Consider the following 16,702-nt stretch of genomic DNA (forward strand, 5'->3'; position numbering starts at 1 on the left):
CTAGGTGCGGACCGCACCCTGCCGTCACAGAGCGCTGCCTTTAACACAAACAAGCCAACACTTCTGCCTTACTTCAAAGGCTACAAAAAGTCTATGATTATGATGTTACGTAATGGCAAAAGTTTAGTCTTGTCTTTATAAATTGCCCTCTTTGGTTACCGCAGAGGAAGCTTTAGGCAGGAGCCACAGGCATATGATATGATTTGACTCCGCTACACTCCCGTTTCATTGCCTTCAAGTAGGAAAATGCACCTGGCGTTTTCTGTCTCACAGGAATGTGAACATAAGTAGGAAATAATGAGTTGCATTCTTCCAGGCCTTAGAATCATTCCAAGGACCATGCATTTTGTGTGCAACTGTGCTTCGCTTCTGATTTTCTGCTTGTCTGAGGCTTTCAGTAAATTCGATTCCTATATTTTGTTATTCATAGTGATTGTAAAGCATGCATTCTAAATTTAACAAAATATCTGTTCCTGACACTACAGATTATTTGACAACTAAAAGCCTTAAAACCATTCCTCCACACACTGGAAGTAGATATTGTGGGATGGGACTAATGTGATTATTGAAAAATTGACTTGAAGCAAAATCAAGATTAGCATTTGTAAGTTGTTAATATCCCAAGATTAAGATATGGCCAATATCCATATGGAAAATCTATAATGAATAATTATCAATGTCTTTGAAACTGAAAGGAAAGGCAAAGGATTTGGAAGGAGGTAGCATGTAAGCTGAGGAATTATGACTTTATGTTAGTATGCATTCTAGCCCTTTTTAAATCCATGCATTGCCTTCAGCATAATCAGTATTATGGGACATTTCTTTAGTGAATTAATACAATGAATTATTCTTTACTTTAAAGTTCCTCATTTTAATGAAACTAGAGTTGGACAGATAGAATAGGAAAGGCGTTTATTCAGGTAAGTCTGTAATTATAGCACACTTAGTGCAGAGACTGCACACGCTGCACCAGATGAAACACATCGTAGCCACAATTCAGGCACTCTTGTTCTCACATGTGGTCCGAAGACACAGTCTATCAGCATCATCTGCTTCTTCAGATGCCGCACCCCATACCTGTTGGATAAGAATCTGCAATTTAACATGACCCACAGGTGATTTGGTTACTCATTAAAGTTTGAGAAGCACTGATTGTGCAGCTTTCAATTTTATTCTATCCCATTGGTCTGTGACAGAACATTATACTTTCATATCTAATATGCCTAAGAAAGCAACCTATGCAACGGATGCTGCTGTAATTCTGTCCTTTGTTGAATCCAGTTATCCCTTACTATTTCCCACTCTCCCCATAAGTTATTTTACAGGTATTATCAATTGTATAAAATTTATAACCTGTTTGCTTGACTGTCATAAAGTTGATTGTTCCTGCTTTGATTTTATGCCTGAAAGTAATTTGTAATCTTACGATTCCTGGTGTTCTTGTTTTATCTGGCATACCTTTTGCAAATTAATGTTTGGGAGGAAAAAGTAAGCCTATTAGCCAAGAGCAATGATTGCTTGTTTCTAGTGTTAAAGGAGCATTCACTTTGAATCTTAATCAGAGAAATTAGTATAAAGGAGATTTATTTTTTTTTTTTAGAAAAAGCAGTTTAATTGATAATTAAACTCCTGTTAATACAGCCATTTTTATTCTGAAAATTATTTTCACCATCCTGTCTGTCTAATGAATTTCAGTTATCTTAAGAATAATTTAACTCTGCCACATCCTGCTATTTAAAGTCATTGGTAGTTACATTGATTCTTTGTTTCTTCTCTCCAGTTTTCTAATAAGCTAAGGAAAGCAAATTCAGTGAAATTCGCAGTATTGGCTCTGCACTTTATAGCTGTGCCTGCTTGCATTGATCACGGGGTACTATCTCAGGGAGCAGGCAGTACCAGGGCCCATCCTTGAAAATGAGAGCGAGCTTATGGCCAGCGTCTCTCGGCTCACAAAGGACCCACTTGCACAGCTGTGCCACTGCAATATAATCACACCTCATATGACTGGATACTGTTTGGTTTCATCTAGAAAGGAAGGACAGGTGAAAGAGACAGAATATACTAGACCAATGGTCAGCAAACTGCAGCTCGCGAGCTACATGCAGCTCTTTGGCCCCTTGAGTGTGGCTCTTCCACAAAATACCATGGCCTGGTTGAGTCTATTTTGAAGATGTGGCATTAGAAGAAGTTTAAGTTTAAAAAATTTGGCTCTTGGCTCTCAAAAGAAATTTCAATCGTTGTACTATTGATATTTGGCTCTGTTGACTAATGAGTTTGCCGACCACTGTGCTAGACAGAAAAGAAATTGCTTTCATTGAAAACCCATGATGCAGTGATATTGCTGCCTCTCTAAAGATACCTGTGCCCCCTTAAGTAGATAGCGTTTGGTTACTGGGGCTTTTGAATGCTCACATTTAGAGAGAAAACTGAAGAGAGAAGGAGTCTTTGCCTTTGAATCCCTCAAATGCAACCCAGTGGGGCCAGGCAGGGAAGGAGAGTCAGTTCTGACGCACAGTCAGCAGAGAAGACCAGACTCCTCAGATGCCAGGGCTTTGCTCATCCCAGTAGTCTGGATAGCCAGTGTAAGAAGGTTGGGGAGGGCCTGGAGTCTCTAAGAAAACAGGAGATTCAACCAGGAGAGTTACATGGGAGGAAAGGGTAGACTTACTAGCTAGAGTGTCAACAGCCTGAGCCGGATACTGGGATGAGATGGTACTGGAAGAAACCCTGCTCAGAGCCCCTCCTTGTCTACTCTTCAGAAGATAGTCATTCCCAAACATGGCAAGGGATGAAAAATGGGCCAAAGCAAAATCTCCTGAGGAGCTATTTTAGAATACCGCTGCCCGGCCGCCTCCCAGGGCACGCGGCAGGCAGCAGGGTATACTAATTGAGTCGTTTACTAGTTGAGAACTTGGGTTCTGAGCCAGTGCACTAGAGATGGAATTCTAGCGCTCCCCTTCTTAGCTCTGTGACCTTGGCCAAGTTGTTAAACCTTTCTGATCTCCATCTCCTCATCTATAAAATGATGGTGATATTGCCAAAGCCGGTTTGGCTCAGTGGATAGAGCGTCGGCCTGCGGACTGAAGGGTCCCGGGTTCGATTCCGGTCAAGGGCATGTATATTGGTTGCAGGCGCATACCCAGTGGGGGGTGTGCAGGAGGCAGCTGATCGATGTTTCTCTCTCATCGATGTTTCTAGCTCTCTATCCCTCTCTCTTCCTCTCTGTAAAATATCAATAAAATATATTTAAAAAAAAAATAAAAAAAAAAATAAAATGATGGTGATATTAATAGAAACTGTTTCATGGGGATGAGATCAGAATTGGGAGAAGTACTCTGTGTTTAATGTTTGGCAGAATCCCTGTCATTAAGGAAATGCTCAGTGATGTAAAATTTTCTTTCATGACTGGGACCTAATTTTATTCAGAAGAAAATTTGGGCTTTTGTCCAACTCGGGAAATTGTAAGGTGAGCAAAGTAACTTTGATTGTAATTCTAGACATTAGCCTATTTTAAGGACATTAGAATTATAATGCAGACCCACCCTGTTTTCATTCCATTTGAAAGACTAGCATTTTAATTTATGATGCATATAAAATGTTGTCATCCTACTTACCAATTTCTTCCAAACACAAATGTTTTTGAAAATTTGTGATGACAACAGATTGTTTGGAAATCAGAAAGCCATGTTTTTAACTGGTTCTCTTTTCTCCTCCCCACTTATCCCATCGGGAAGAACTCCTTGACCAGAAGCGCACCCCTTCCCAACGATTCCCAGGCACGCAGTGGAGCCCGATTCCACACATCCTACGACAAAAGATACATCATCAAGACCATTACGAGTGAAGATGTGGCTGAAATGCACAACATCCTGAAAAAATACCACCAGGTAATTTTTCTTTATATTTGAAACTCTGAAAAGGTTAACATTCATGACTTCTGATCATCAAAAGCCAAAGATTTAAATATTAAATACGTTGTCAGGAAGTGATGAGAACACATTTGACATCAAAATTGCCTCTAGCTGGGCTTTTTATTTATTTTGTTTTTAAAAAAATAATTTTATTGATTTCAGTGAGGAAGGGAGAGGGAGAGATAGAAACAACCAACGATGAGAGAGAATCATTGATTGGCTGCCTCCTGCACGCCCCCTACTGGGGACTGAGCCTGCAACCCTTCTATGTGCCCTGACCATGAATCAAACCGTGACTTCCTGGTTCATAGGTTGACAATCAACCACTGAGCCATGAAGGTCAGGCTAGCTGGGCTTTGTAAAAAGTACTGTGGCCACATTACTCACAATTAACATTTAGGAATGCTTATCCTCTGAAGATGATTAGTTATTAATATAATGCTTTTAATGTAAATACTCTTCTGTATAATAGTTTCAGTGTTGGCCATCCTGATTTTAAAATCGCTCAGCTTAAGATTTGGCAGCATTTCAAAAGTTTTTTGCACACGTCAGAAGTTAGGTGTTGACCTGTGAGTATTTATCCATTTACACCTCCAAATCCTATCCTGCTTTCCTGGCCCCCAATAGGCCCACCCCCACTCACACCCTAGACAATTCTTTCATTTTCACCCTTCAGCATTAGTCCTTCATAATCATCTGGGGAAAGAATGAAATTACTCTTGGGAGCAGCAATCCTATCCTCCATCCCACCCTTTCTCCCTCCCTCCCTTCCTCCCTTCTGTTCCCTCCCACTCAAGAATGAATAAATCGCACTACAAGTTGCCTGGTAGAGCACATGTTCCCAGGTCTAGTGGAGCTGTGAGATGCCTTACTGACTATGTAGTAAGAGCATGAAGTCCAGTGTCAGACAAACCCAGGTGCAAATCCCAGTTCTGCCACGTACTAACCATATGACTTCTGGTCTTTGCAGCCTCCGTGTTTCCATTTATACAGTGGAGATAATAACAACAACAAAAATGAGTCCTAAAGATTAAATGGGGCGGGGGGGGGGGGGCAGGGGTGCTATACCTCAGGTACTTAGCACAGCGTCTGCCATACACAAGGTGCTCAGTATCTGGTGATGGTAGTTGTTACTGAGTCGTACGACAATAACCAGTAACAACTATGTCATCTCGAGAAATTGCAGTCTTATGGCATGACTATGACTGTCGCTTGCCACATGGCAGCAATCATCTTCAGAACTGGTGTTTGAACACACACGCTCCCACATGCTTTTAGAGTCCTGCTTCGGTTTCTTTCTACCTGAACAGCTTCAATCCCCCTCAAAGATAAAGACTGGTTATCTCAGAGGGTATTGAAAATAAAGTGCTATGGGTTCTGACTGTGTAAACCAGTGATTTTTCAGTCTTTTTCATCTCATGGCACACATAAACTAATTACTAAAACTCTGCAGCACACCCGAAAATGTATTTTTTGCCAATCTGACAAAAAAATATAGGTATAATTTTGATCCATTCACACTGGGTGGCTACTGTTGTGTTGGCTGTTGTCATTTTTTTTTTTTTTTTAATTTAACAATCTGAGAAGAGGTCACTGCTCCTGACTAAACAGTCAGGTACTGCATGTTTTAAAAAGTCTTGTGTCACAGCAGTTGAAAATTGCTGCTCTAACATCATGAGTATTTCTTGGCAGTTGCTTATTCTTCCAATCTTTGCAAATGTGATCAATTGCATTTTGCTTGCAGTAAAGTCTATAAATATCCTTGAGCTATATTTTGTTTCCGGAAACTTAGAGCCACCCCTAATTTGTCTTCTAAAAACATTAGTCAGCCTCTAAATTCATTTAACATGTAACAAATCATTTATAACATCTGCTCCTTTTGAAATTTGTTCTATGGCGCTCATGCCATTGCCTATTATGAAGGAAGTTTTAAAGCGCCAGGATAGTACCTGTGAGGGAGAAAACACTAGGGAACTAACTGGCTTCTGAATAAGTTGAATTACAGGATGCAGCTTTTAATTAGTGACCTTTTAAACTGTCCAATGTTTCATTTCTCCTCCTCTGAAGCATAGTGCATTATTTTTACACTTTTTAAAATTGTCTCAGAACTTTCAAAGCAAAGAGATACCTCAATGGCTGATGAAAACATATTCTGATAAATGTCTGAATCCATTCTAATAAAATGACACGTAGTTCAAACAGCAACTTTTTGATGACAGCTTTGAATCAGAATTTTTTGACTTTACAGACATCACAATTTGAAACATTTTCTCTGGGGTAGTTACTGTGAGCTCACATGCAGGTTTGACATATCGTAAGTGTTACTTGAAATACATTGGGGATCAAAAAAAGTGTTAACATGCTTCAGGGGCTTTCAAGTACTGAAGAGTTTCTTTCATTTCACTATGATAAAATTGATGTGTTCTTTAATCAGAATAGTCTGATTTATCTAACATTTACATTTTTCTTTCTTTTTATAAATATTATTTTAAATATAACTTAAAGGGTCTTAGTGATTGAAAAATCACCATCATGAATATAATTTATTTAAAGTATAGTAAGTTGAAAGTCAGGAGACACAGATCCTAACTTGTTATGAACTGGTTACTTAGGCCATCTCTGAACCTCAGTTTGCTCATCTACATTTCATTCATTCATTCATTTGTTATGTATTTACTCTTGACCCAATTCCAGATAGGATATAAGGTGGTCTTCAAGAACTTTGAAATATAAGAAATAGAAAAAAAAAAAAAAAGATAGGAAAGGAAAGGAGAGGTTGAAGACACAGAATGGAGCCTGGAATGGGCCTAAAACTCATGCCACATGACCAGCATGTTTCCTACATTGAAGGCCACTTGTTGGACCCTAGTTTCCTAGAACAGTGGTCGGCCTGCGAGCCACATGCGGCTCTTTGGCCCCTTGAGTGTGGCTCTTCCACAAAATACCACGGCCTGGTCGAGTCTATTTTGAAGAAGTGGTGTTAGAAGAAGTTTAAGTTTAAAAAATTTGGCTCTCAAAAGAAATTTCAATTGTTGTACTGTTGATATTTGGCTCTGTTGACTAATGAGTTTGCCGACCACTGTCCTAGAAGCCAAAGTGGAAAGTGAAACCTGCGTAAATCAGTTAGTTACACAGCTGCTGCGCCTGAAGATACAGAAGAATCAGGTATTAAGGATACATATAACTGTTCCTGGTACTAAAAGCAGACAGGGTTATTTCCAAGACATTCCCCACCGAGAGGACAGGTGACATGATATACATCATCCTTGCAGCCAGCCATACAACACACAGGAATGTCATAGAGCTTCGAAAAAAACCATCAGTGTGGCTGCTGGACCCACACCAGCATATAATTTACATTTAGTCAGCGCAGTTGTGCAGAGGGAGGATGCAGCGCTCACTGGCCCCCAGCGCTCTGCCAGCCTGTCCCAGGCAGGATCTGACTGTTCTTCAAGCTGCCCTGCTTCCGGGCCACTCTCAAACAAGGTGCTGATGAATATTACATGGGGTGAGCTCAGCCTGGTGCGTTCTCCGGGGTAGCTGTTCCACGCGATCAGACACAGGCCTCGCCATCTGTCATCCAGGAGAGGTCCTTCCACGCTTTGTTCTCTATTCTATTCACTGATGCTCGGAGACTTTTGAGATGGGGATTAGGCCTTTTCTTGCTACTTTAAGTCGGCCTAGACTACTTTTAGGATTTATATTTAGTCACAGAAATTTTCTGTCTCTTGCTTCAGTGGTAACTGTCAATTCTTCTATTTCTTCTTGTTTTTTTGTTTGCTTTTACCTTCTAATTTGCTGTGCTTCTGAACCGATCTGGACAGGTAATTAGGCGTGTTCAAAGTGCATGTCAGTAGAGGGGACCGGCTCCCAGCGAGGTTGTCTCCTGTGAGGCAAATTGAAAACTCTGGACACTTGATGGCCCTTCACTTCTCCTTTTTCTTCTCTTTTCTTGGTTTTTTTTTTTTTTTTTTTTTTAATGAAATATACCCAGAGTTGCAGCTGTATTCTGGGTGATTAAAACTACTATAAGGCCAGCTTCTGGAGGAGTGGAACATTACTAGATATTTAAATAAATTCTTCCTGGGATTAATTTTCTGACAAGCCCACCTCCCCAGCAATGAGGAGTGGGTGGCTCAGAGCGCAGACTCTGGAGCTGGCGGCTGCCTTCACACCCACTTTGCCCTTAACTAGCTGCATGACCTCTCTCCACCTGCTTCTCTGCCTGTAAATTTGGATAATAATGCCTCCTTCATTTTGTGTTGTGCTGCTTAGGTACATTGATATCTATAACCTACTCAGAACAGTGCCTGACGTGTGAAGTGCTATATAAATGACTGAATAAGAGATTTAAATACCTACTCAGTTTCCCACAGCCCAGTGTCCAACGCTTTCACTCTTTCATTAATTCTTTCAGTCCGCTAGGGGGCCTGGTTTCTGGTAGAGGCACAATTGGAAGATTTGAACCACAGGGGGTTAGATTTTTTTCCCCCTGAGCTCCAGCATCCTGCCTTAGTCTTTATCTGCTCCCAAATCCTATCCTAATTTTTACTCTGTTCTAAGAAAGGACGGCATCGTCTCTGAGACGAATAAAAAATTTACATAAAGCAGAGCAGACTTTTATGTCTCTTTTCCTTGATTAGGTTTCCTTTTTTATAGTTGGGAAAATATCTTAATGTTCGTGTGTAAATACCCATTTTTTCAAATTTCTGTCAGGCTAGAACAAACTCAGGTCTTATAAATGGTGATTTTTTTCTTTCAACTGATTAGTTAAGCAATGTCAGAAGAGCATTCAAAAAGGAAAAATTAGTCAAGAACCTTCTTGGATGTCTGATTTCTTCTAAACTGACTGATTTTTTTTTCCACTGACCTGAACTCATTGGGAGTTTTGGTGTCATGTAGTTTTTACTTTAATTAAAATTAAGAATCAATGTCAATATTTTAGAAATTTTTATGGGCAGGAACAAATTACAGTGTAGATGATGAAAATATTCATTAATAACTTAAGTTTTTGAAATGCAGGGGTTAAATTTATTTGCTTCTTATTGTAAAATAATCAAACTGATAAATAACCTAAAAATCTTTTCTTAGTCTTTGTATTTGGGAAATGATTAGTAATGAGCTGAATCTAAAAGTTGGTATGCCTAAAAAATCTGAACTCCTTATTAAATAAACTAGCTAGTGCCTCAGATTTCAGTAAAGGATTTTAGGGTGAGTGCTTGACTTTTCTAACACTCCTGGGAGTACATCTTTTTATCCTGCTGTGAAGGACCATTGTGTTGGCATTATCATTAGCAGAAGTAGCCACGAATAGAGGAACACTAAGAAAAAGGGCACCATAAAAGCCAAAAATTAAAATAAGAAATTTGGAGGTGTGACACTAAAAGAGAAAACGTTACACTCTATATCAAACCTTCTTAAACTGATCAAAGACAGAACACCACGCATTCTGTGAAAGTCAGATTCTGTCTCTAACACTCCTCCGGTGACACTGATGAAGCCGCCAGTACGCGGCAAGGCCATACCTGCTTTCTAGAACAGAAGAAACATTCTGGGGTTGCTCTATAGCTTTTTAGTTCCCCACCTGAAGGAGAGGTCAACTGAAATGCGAAAAGTCCATTAACGTTTTAAGTCCTATAAGCTCCAAGAACTATGTGACCAAAGGCAGGCTCCCTGCAGAGCCGCTGGGCCATCCGAAGCTGCAGGTGCCTTTCTTGCTTCCCTCTTGGAAATGCTGGGAAGGTGTCTGCCATCTCAGGTCCCTGTGGCATGGGGAGTGCCCCTGGAAGCTCCGCTTTGCAGACCAGGAGTCACTGCTGGCTAATGGAGGCAGTAGGAGCCCTCTGTTCCCAGGTCCTGCTTTCCCTCCTGGGTTCCAGGGAGTGGAGAGGTCCCACACATTCACAGAATGCTCTTCCTGCAGCAGATTGTCTCCTGCTTCTGGAAATTCCGTCGTTCTTTTCTCTTCATCCATCACCAGGCTCCTTTATTCGCTCCTTCTATCTCTACAACAGCAATGTACTAAGTGTACCGGTTAATAATGCGGATTTTTTTCAATAGATGGAGTTACACATGTTGATATATATGCGATTTGATATGTATGCTTTTTTGTTGTATTGACAACAAGCTTCAAAACTTCATATGTCAAATTTTCTGAAGGTGCTAATATCATAGATATTTTTACGCTTAAAAATGTCTAATTTCCTGCCAAAAAAAGAGCATTTGTGGGAAGTTTTAATTCATTATTTTGAAGAAAAGTGCTGCTGAAAGTTATCAAATACTTCAGGAAGCTAATGGTGAACATGCTCCATCTCAAGATACGTGTGAACGCTGGTTTAAACACTTTAAAAGTGATGATTTTGATGTAAAACAACAAAGAACGTCCAGGTCAACCGAAAAAGTTTGAAGACCAACAATTACAAGCATTATTGGATGAAGATGCGTGTCAAACTCAAAAACATTCTGGTCGTTTCACTATCAAAGCGTGGTTCACATTGCTTATTTGTTGTTGGCAGCTATCAGTATTAACGGTTTCACCTGGTTTTAGAAGCTCATAATACACCACACCTTCCCGATCCCACCAAACGCAGAGCATTGTCTTCTTTCCGAAGCGATTTGGCCTTGCAGTCGATGTTGATGGTTGACCTGGATCAGCCCATGATTTTGTGCATTTGGGATTCTCAAAATAAATCCACTTTTCATCGCCAGTCACAATTCAATGAAAAAAAGACTTTCTTTCGTGCCATTGAAGCAACATTTTACTGATGACTTTTTGGTTTTCCATTTGTCTTTCGTTCAGTTGATGTGGCACCCATTTCCTTCCTTTAAAATCTTTCCCATTGCTTGTAAACGATTGGAAATGGTTTGCTGAGCAACGTTTAATCTTTCTGCAAGTTGTTTTTGAGTTTGATACGCATCTTCATCCAATAATGCTTGTAATTGTTGGTCTTCAAACTTTTTCGGTTGACCTGGACGTTCTTTGTTGTTTCACATCGAAATCATCACTTTTATTGAAAAAAATCCGCTTTATTAACCGTACACCTAGTATTTGACATTCTCATTCTGGCCTCCACCTCTTTTAATTTTCCTTTCTTGTTTTCTATCTCCAAACACCTCTGCCTGACTCTGGGTAAATTCCTCAGCTATGGTGTCTCCCAGTCCCAATTCTCTCTTCAACTGTTCTCATTTGTTGTCTTTCCTGTCCAGTGATTTTTTTTTTTGTATTTCAATAATCATAATTTTGCCTCTAAATATTCCATTTTTGAAAATCTGCCAGTTCATTCCTGATAGTTTCTTGTTATATGCACCTCTCTGAAATTGTATCCTTTATTTCTTTAAACATTTTATGCCTAACTTTTCAAATTCTATTCCCGAAAGTCCTAACCTGTGAAATTCCTTGGCCTGAATTTATTGCTTCTTGTGTCTGCTGACACTCGGTTAGAGTGACTTGCCTAGGCAGAAGCCCACACGGAGTTTGGGGTCAAGACATTGATTAGGTATCAAAGCCTATGTGAGGAAGAAGCGCATTGGACAGAGGGAGAAACCACACTGCCAGGCAGGCCCAACCAGGCTGCAGCCAACCTGGCGGGGGCACTCTGGAGTACTCCATCCAGAAGCTCCCATGCTGGGCAAAGTGACAGGAAGGCAGCTCACTGCTCCACAGCTGGGCTGCAGGCCCCGTGGAGCTCTGCACCGGGGTGATGCGGGAGCAGCCATTCTGCATTTTAGTGTAGATAATGAGTAAATGCCATGGGTACTTAGGATGGAGTATTTTTTTACAAAGTCATTTCATCTTTAATGATGATGTTATTTATGGATTTTTATTATAGTATAACAAATAGAATAGGGACATCAATGTTTACATTTTGGGTATATTCTGCATTATCTCAATATTAAGAATGTTTGTAAACACTGAAGAAGAATGTTTCTTTTAAGTCTAATTTTATTAAATTTAAGAAAAGCAGTAAAGTTTAGTATTTATGTTAGCTTAAATGTAGTCATCTTTACCTCTTTTTTTACTTCAAAACTATTTGAAGCCAAAATAAATTTTATTAATTGATACTTATAGACCATTATCCCAAAATATTAATTCAAATAAAATTTGGGTTATTTATTTATTTGGTCATTCTAAACAAAGCAATCCTTAATTTCAGGCTAGCTCACTTGCTTTTTCTCTCTTTCTTTCCTTCATTCTTTCTTTCTTCCTTTCTTTCTTTATTTCATGTAAAGCATGTTGTAGTGATGTATAAACACAGCCAGACACAATAAGGATTAGAGATTATTTAACCCTTCAAAAACACTTAAGTGAAACAAGACTTTACATTGAAGTATTAATTCAATGCTATATTAAATTGTCACTTCAAGCCCCCAAAAAATGAGTGAAACATGATAATAACAGCAATTTCCAAAAGCCAGAGCCCAGGTTCACACTGTCATGTGGAGACATAAATATTTATCTGATGCAGTACATCACTTAGAGTCCTCTCCGCTGAAATCTTCAGTCAGCTGTGAATCTTTTAATGGCATTTCATTTTGCATGAGAAGAGCAACAAATTGGGGATTCATAATATTTGTTATTCTTGTTCAATGCCTACAAAGGAAACAGATCTTGTGACTGTTGTACTTTATGGGTTTTTTTAAAAAATTCTGATTTCACCACATCCATTTACCATTTTATTACAGTCCATTTACCATTTTATTACAATTCTAACAAGCCATGGTTATACAGGAAAAAGTACTCAGGAAGATTCATGAAGAAATTGAATTTGCATTTATTGATGACATCATGGAATCATTTACACATAGATTTTTGAAAAGACAGAAAGAAGTGAAAATGGGTAGTGTTGGAACACAGGTTACAGACAAAACATTGCCAACATTGACAGCACTTTGAACAAAACAGAAGCCATCCTATATAATAAAAGGCCAGAGGCATCATGACCGAAACGACCAGAGGCCAGACCACCACAGCCCCTCGCCGGGCTGGCTCCGCCCCCAAAGAAGCGGTTAGGGGCAATCAGGCAGGCAGGCAGAGTGGTTAGGGGTGATCAGGTAGGCAGACAGCCCCTCGCAGGCCTGGCCCCACCTCCCAGCAAAGAAAGAGGGAGGCCCAGGCCAGCCAAGTCATTGTCACCTGCAGAGGGAGACCACCAGTGGCGGGGGGGGGGGGGGCAGTGCTGCACAGATAGCAAGCATTGGCAGCGGCGGGGGTGGGGTCAGCTGCCTGCAGCTCGGGGAAGGAAAGCTCCGATAGGCCCTGATCTCAGGCCAGGCCTAGGGACCCTACCTGAGGGGTCCCGAGTTGTGAGAGGGTGCAGGCCGGGCTGAGGGACCCCCCAAGTGTATGAATTTTCATGCACTGGGCCTCTAGTGTATATATATAAAAGCCTAAGTGACCATCCAACCGTTCGACCAGTAGTTATAATGCACACTGACCACCAGGGAGCAGACGCTCCACACACAGGCATGGAAACATGGAACAGACTGATTAATCTCAGAGCGAAGGTGGGGGAGGGTGGGAAGAGATTAACCAAAGATCTTATATGCATACTAGAGGTCCGATATCCCCCAAGGGGTCCTGGATTGTGAGAGTGCGCAGGCCAGGCCAAGGGACCCCACCAGTCCACGAATCTGTGCACTGGGTCTCTAATTACACAATAAATAACAGAGTGAGAAGATGTGAGATTTCCAGCTCCAAAAATGCCAAAGCTAAAAGCAATGAGAACAATATTTTAAAATGCAAATGTGGGTGATTCATGAGCTTACACTGAGAATATGGACACTGACCCCAAGAAAAATTGTGACTCATTTAACTCCATATAATAAGTATAAGAATTGATGATTATCAAGTTCACTTTTTAAAAATTTGGGAGTAAATATTCAGTACCTATTCAGATGAAAGCTCAGTGACATCTCTGAGTTGCAAGCTTCTGTAAGCCACCACCCCAGGGACTACGGAACTGCTCCATTTGAGGTGAGAGAAGAATGTGGATGCAGGTCACCTAGGGAGCCCAGAAGGGTGGACATATCAGCCTCACCTTGCCACAGATAGGAACGCCTTGGGGAAAATGCCACATTTTGAGGGGTCACTGAGAGGAACACTTAGAATTGTATATACTCAGCCTGTGCTCTCGCAAATGAGCCATCTTTCTTGTCTGATGTGGGTTCAGTTTCTGAGCCACACATGGATGACCAGAGTCGAGTTTGGTCCACTTGTGGCTATATCTCCCTTGGGACCTCAGATTCATCTGACTTCTAGAAAGCAGTCTGACAGGACACACTGAAGCGCTGCCCCTGTCAAGTCTGTAAACAGAAGACATTAGTATAGTAGGTGGCGGGCACCACTCACACTTGTGTTAATCATGTCCCTTGCCGTGGGGAAGCACTGCCTTGTGGCTACATCAAGGCCGGGGTTGAAAGTGAAAGGAATATGTTTACCTTTCTTAAAGAGTGACCTTCAGGATTAAGTGGGTTTTTTCTCCATTCTTGCAATCTGGAAATTAAGCATGCAGAAGGGAGGAAGCCATGATTCCTTAGATTGTCTTGTGATCAAATGAAAAAATGTTATAAAGAAATTAATAGATACTGAGGATGTTTTGTAACTCTCCAAAAAAGAAGATGCTTGTGCCAAATTATTGATTATTTTAAGAAGGCACAATATTGTAGTGCCCCCAATTCCACCTTATTATTTTTGAAGCATTTATTTACAAGTTAATTAATGAATTAATAGTGTTTTAAGTTATTGAAGGGAAAGTGCTCAGAGTTTCGATCCTAAAAGCAACAAGAGTGAGAAATATAATTTTTCAACCTTTTTATAATATTTACAAAAGATTGCCTCACTTGATAAACAAATACATACTATGCAACATTATTCATTTTTGGAAAGTCTTTCTTTTATGAGAGTCCTTGAAATTGGGAGTTTACATTATGCATTTAAAATAGAATCCATTTCTCAGCATTTTAGGAATGCATAGGCTGTCCTTGGCAGTCTTCCTTCCTCACCCCTTTCCTTCTCTACCCCTCACTCCTGGGCCTTGGTTTCATCTTGCTCCTTCTTGAGTCATTGGCAGTCCCCAGTCTCATTTTCTTGCTCTTCACATTCTTTACAAAAACCCTAGATACCCAGTACTATTATCACCCTTCTCCTACAAATATGGAGACACGGGAGGTTGACTGAGTCACCCAGGTCACACAGCCCGTGACTGTGGACCCAGAGAGCTCCCTGCAGTGTGATGTGGCTGAGTCATGTCGAGAGCCCAGCTAAAGCTGTGGCCGTGAATCTCAAATCTCCCTGGTTGCAGAATTGCCTCCAACTCCCTTCTTGTAGAAATTCTTATGGATTTGCCCATGGAATTAGGGTTTGTGCACAGCATTTCCTGGGTCAGCTGTGGAAGAATCTGAGAGGATTAACATTCAGGCCCCTTTGTATCAACAACAAGCAAGGACATGTCATACAGTGATCCCCCCACCCCCGATGTTCACAGACCCAATGAAATTGCCTCACTGCAATGAAAGTGCACCCTTTTCCCAGGGCCCCCACCCAGAAATTCAATCACTGAGTAGAATTTTCTTCTGTAAAGTTTTGACCTGTAAATGTTTACTAAACCTTTGGCACCAACTACAGCTTGGCACTACAGGAATCTAATATGGTAGGCTTTGATATGGTTTGTGGTTTTGTACATATTTACATACTCAGGAGTTACAAGGTTATTAAATCTATTTTTTCAAGATGGTCATCAAAGTCTCATAGGAGAACCATGCCTTTGAGAACAAGTACACGTAGAAATTTGCTGACACAGTAGTTCAAATTTGTCTATTTTTTATATGTAGTAATTTATTTAATCTTAAAGGTAGAGGAGTTGTAGAATGTAATCTGTGTGTGTTTTTCCTTGAAAAAAAAAAAAAAAAGCTTGTCAGTGATTTCCTATATAGCATTCAGAGGGCTCTTTAACATACTCATCAACAGGAATTATGGTTAGTATGCACTCTGAATCTGTACAGATATTTTAATCAAAGAGACATCTTCTACTGGCAGGACTTTTCAAAGATAGGCCCTGATGAGAATAATCTGAGCAGAAGAGCACAAAGCGGGGTTAAGTGGCCAAACTGAATCTGGTGTGGGCCCCTCAGGGCCTCCAAAACACCTATACAGGGTTTCCCACAGAGTAGACACATACATGTCTGTGAGTCAGCTTGGAGCATAAAGCAACAGGTAGGTATAGCACTGAAGTTTCTTATCAGAGTTTTGAATAAAAATAATAGTTATCATTGTCATCTGCAGTAGGAGGAAGAATATAGTAGAGTCCACAGGCACTGAGTGGCATATTTTGACACACTATTAAGTGTAACCCTCACAATAACCTCGAAATAAATATTATGGTGTCCACTTCCCAGAAAATGAAACTAAAGTGATGAGTGATTTAGTAACTTTCCCGAGATCCCACAGCTGGCAAACGGAGGCACCAGGACACGTGCACATCTCTCTGGCTCGCAAACCTGTGTTCTTTCCACTGGGCTTATTATGCAGTGCAGCACAAGTAGGCTTCCATGATCTCCATGTTCCTAAGGCCCATCCAGCCATCTTCTTCAGAGCTGAGGGACAACAACCCCGTTGAGTTCTTTAGAGCAGAGTGGAGGCATTTCCTCTTCAGCCAGGACCTCTTTACCACCTATTTCATGTTAACAAAACTGAAGTCAACTTAATTTTTTTTAAAAGGAAAGAAGTGGAAAATATTCCACTGATCTGACTTCAAATTAAGAACAACTTGAGATGAAAGTATACTCAGAAAATA

The 16,702-nt window shown here is 40.5% G+C and overlaps 1 protein-coding gene across 3 annotated transcripts in view; it reads left to right on the top strand.

Annotated features, from left to right (window-relative positions):
• The window catches only part of PIP4K2A (phosphatidylinositol-5-phosphate 4-kinase type 2 alpha), a 172,079-nt gene that overhangs the window by 118,774 nt on the left and 36,603 nt on the right, over positions 1–16,702 (top strand). For all 3 annotated transcript variants that reach the window (XM_080662042.1, XM_080662044.1, XM_080662043.1), the window contains exon 4: positions 3,735–3,887. In XM_080662042.1, the coding sequence (XP_080518168.1) occupies positions 3,735–3,887 (153 nt within the window). The remainder of the gene's footprint in view (positions 1–3,734; positions 3,888–16,702) is intronic.

The sequence above is a fragment of the Plecotus auritus genome (assembly GCF_963455305.1).
Source record: "Plecotus auritus genome assembly, chromosome: 1".
Lineage (NCBI taxonomy): Eukaryota > Metazoa > Chordata > Mammalia > Chiroptera > Vespertilionidae > Plecotus > Plecotus auritus.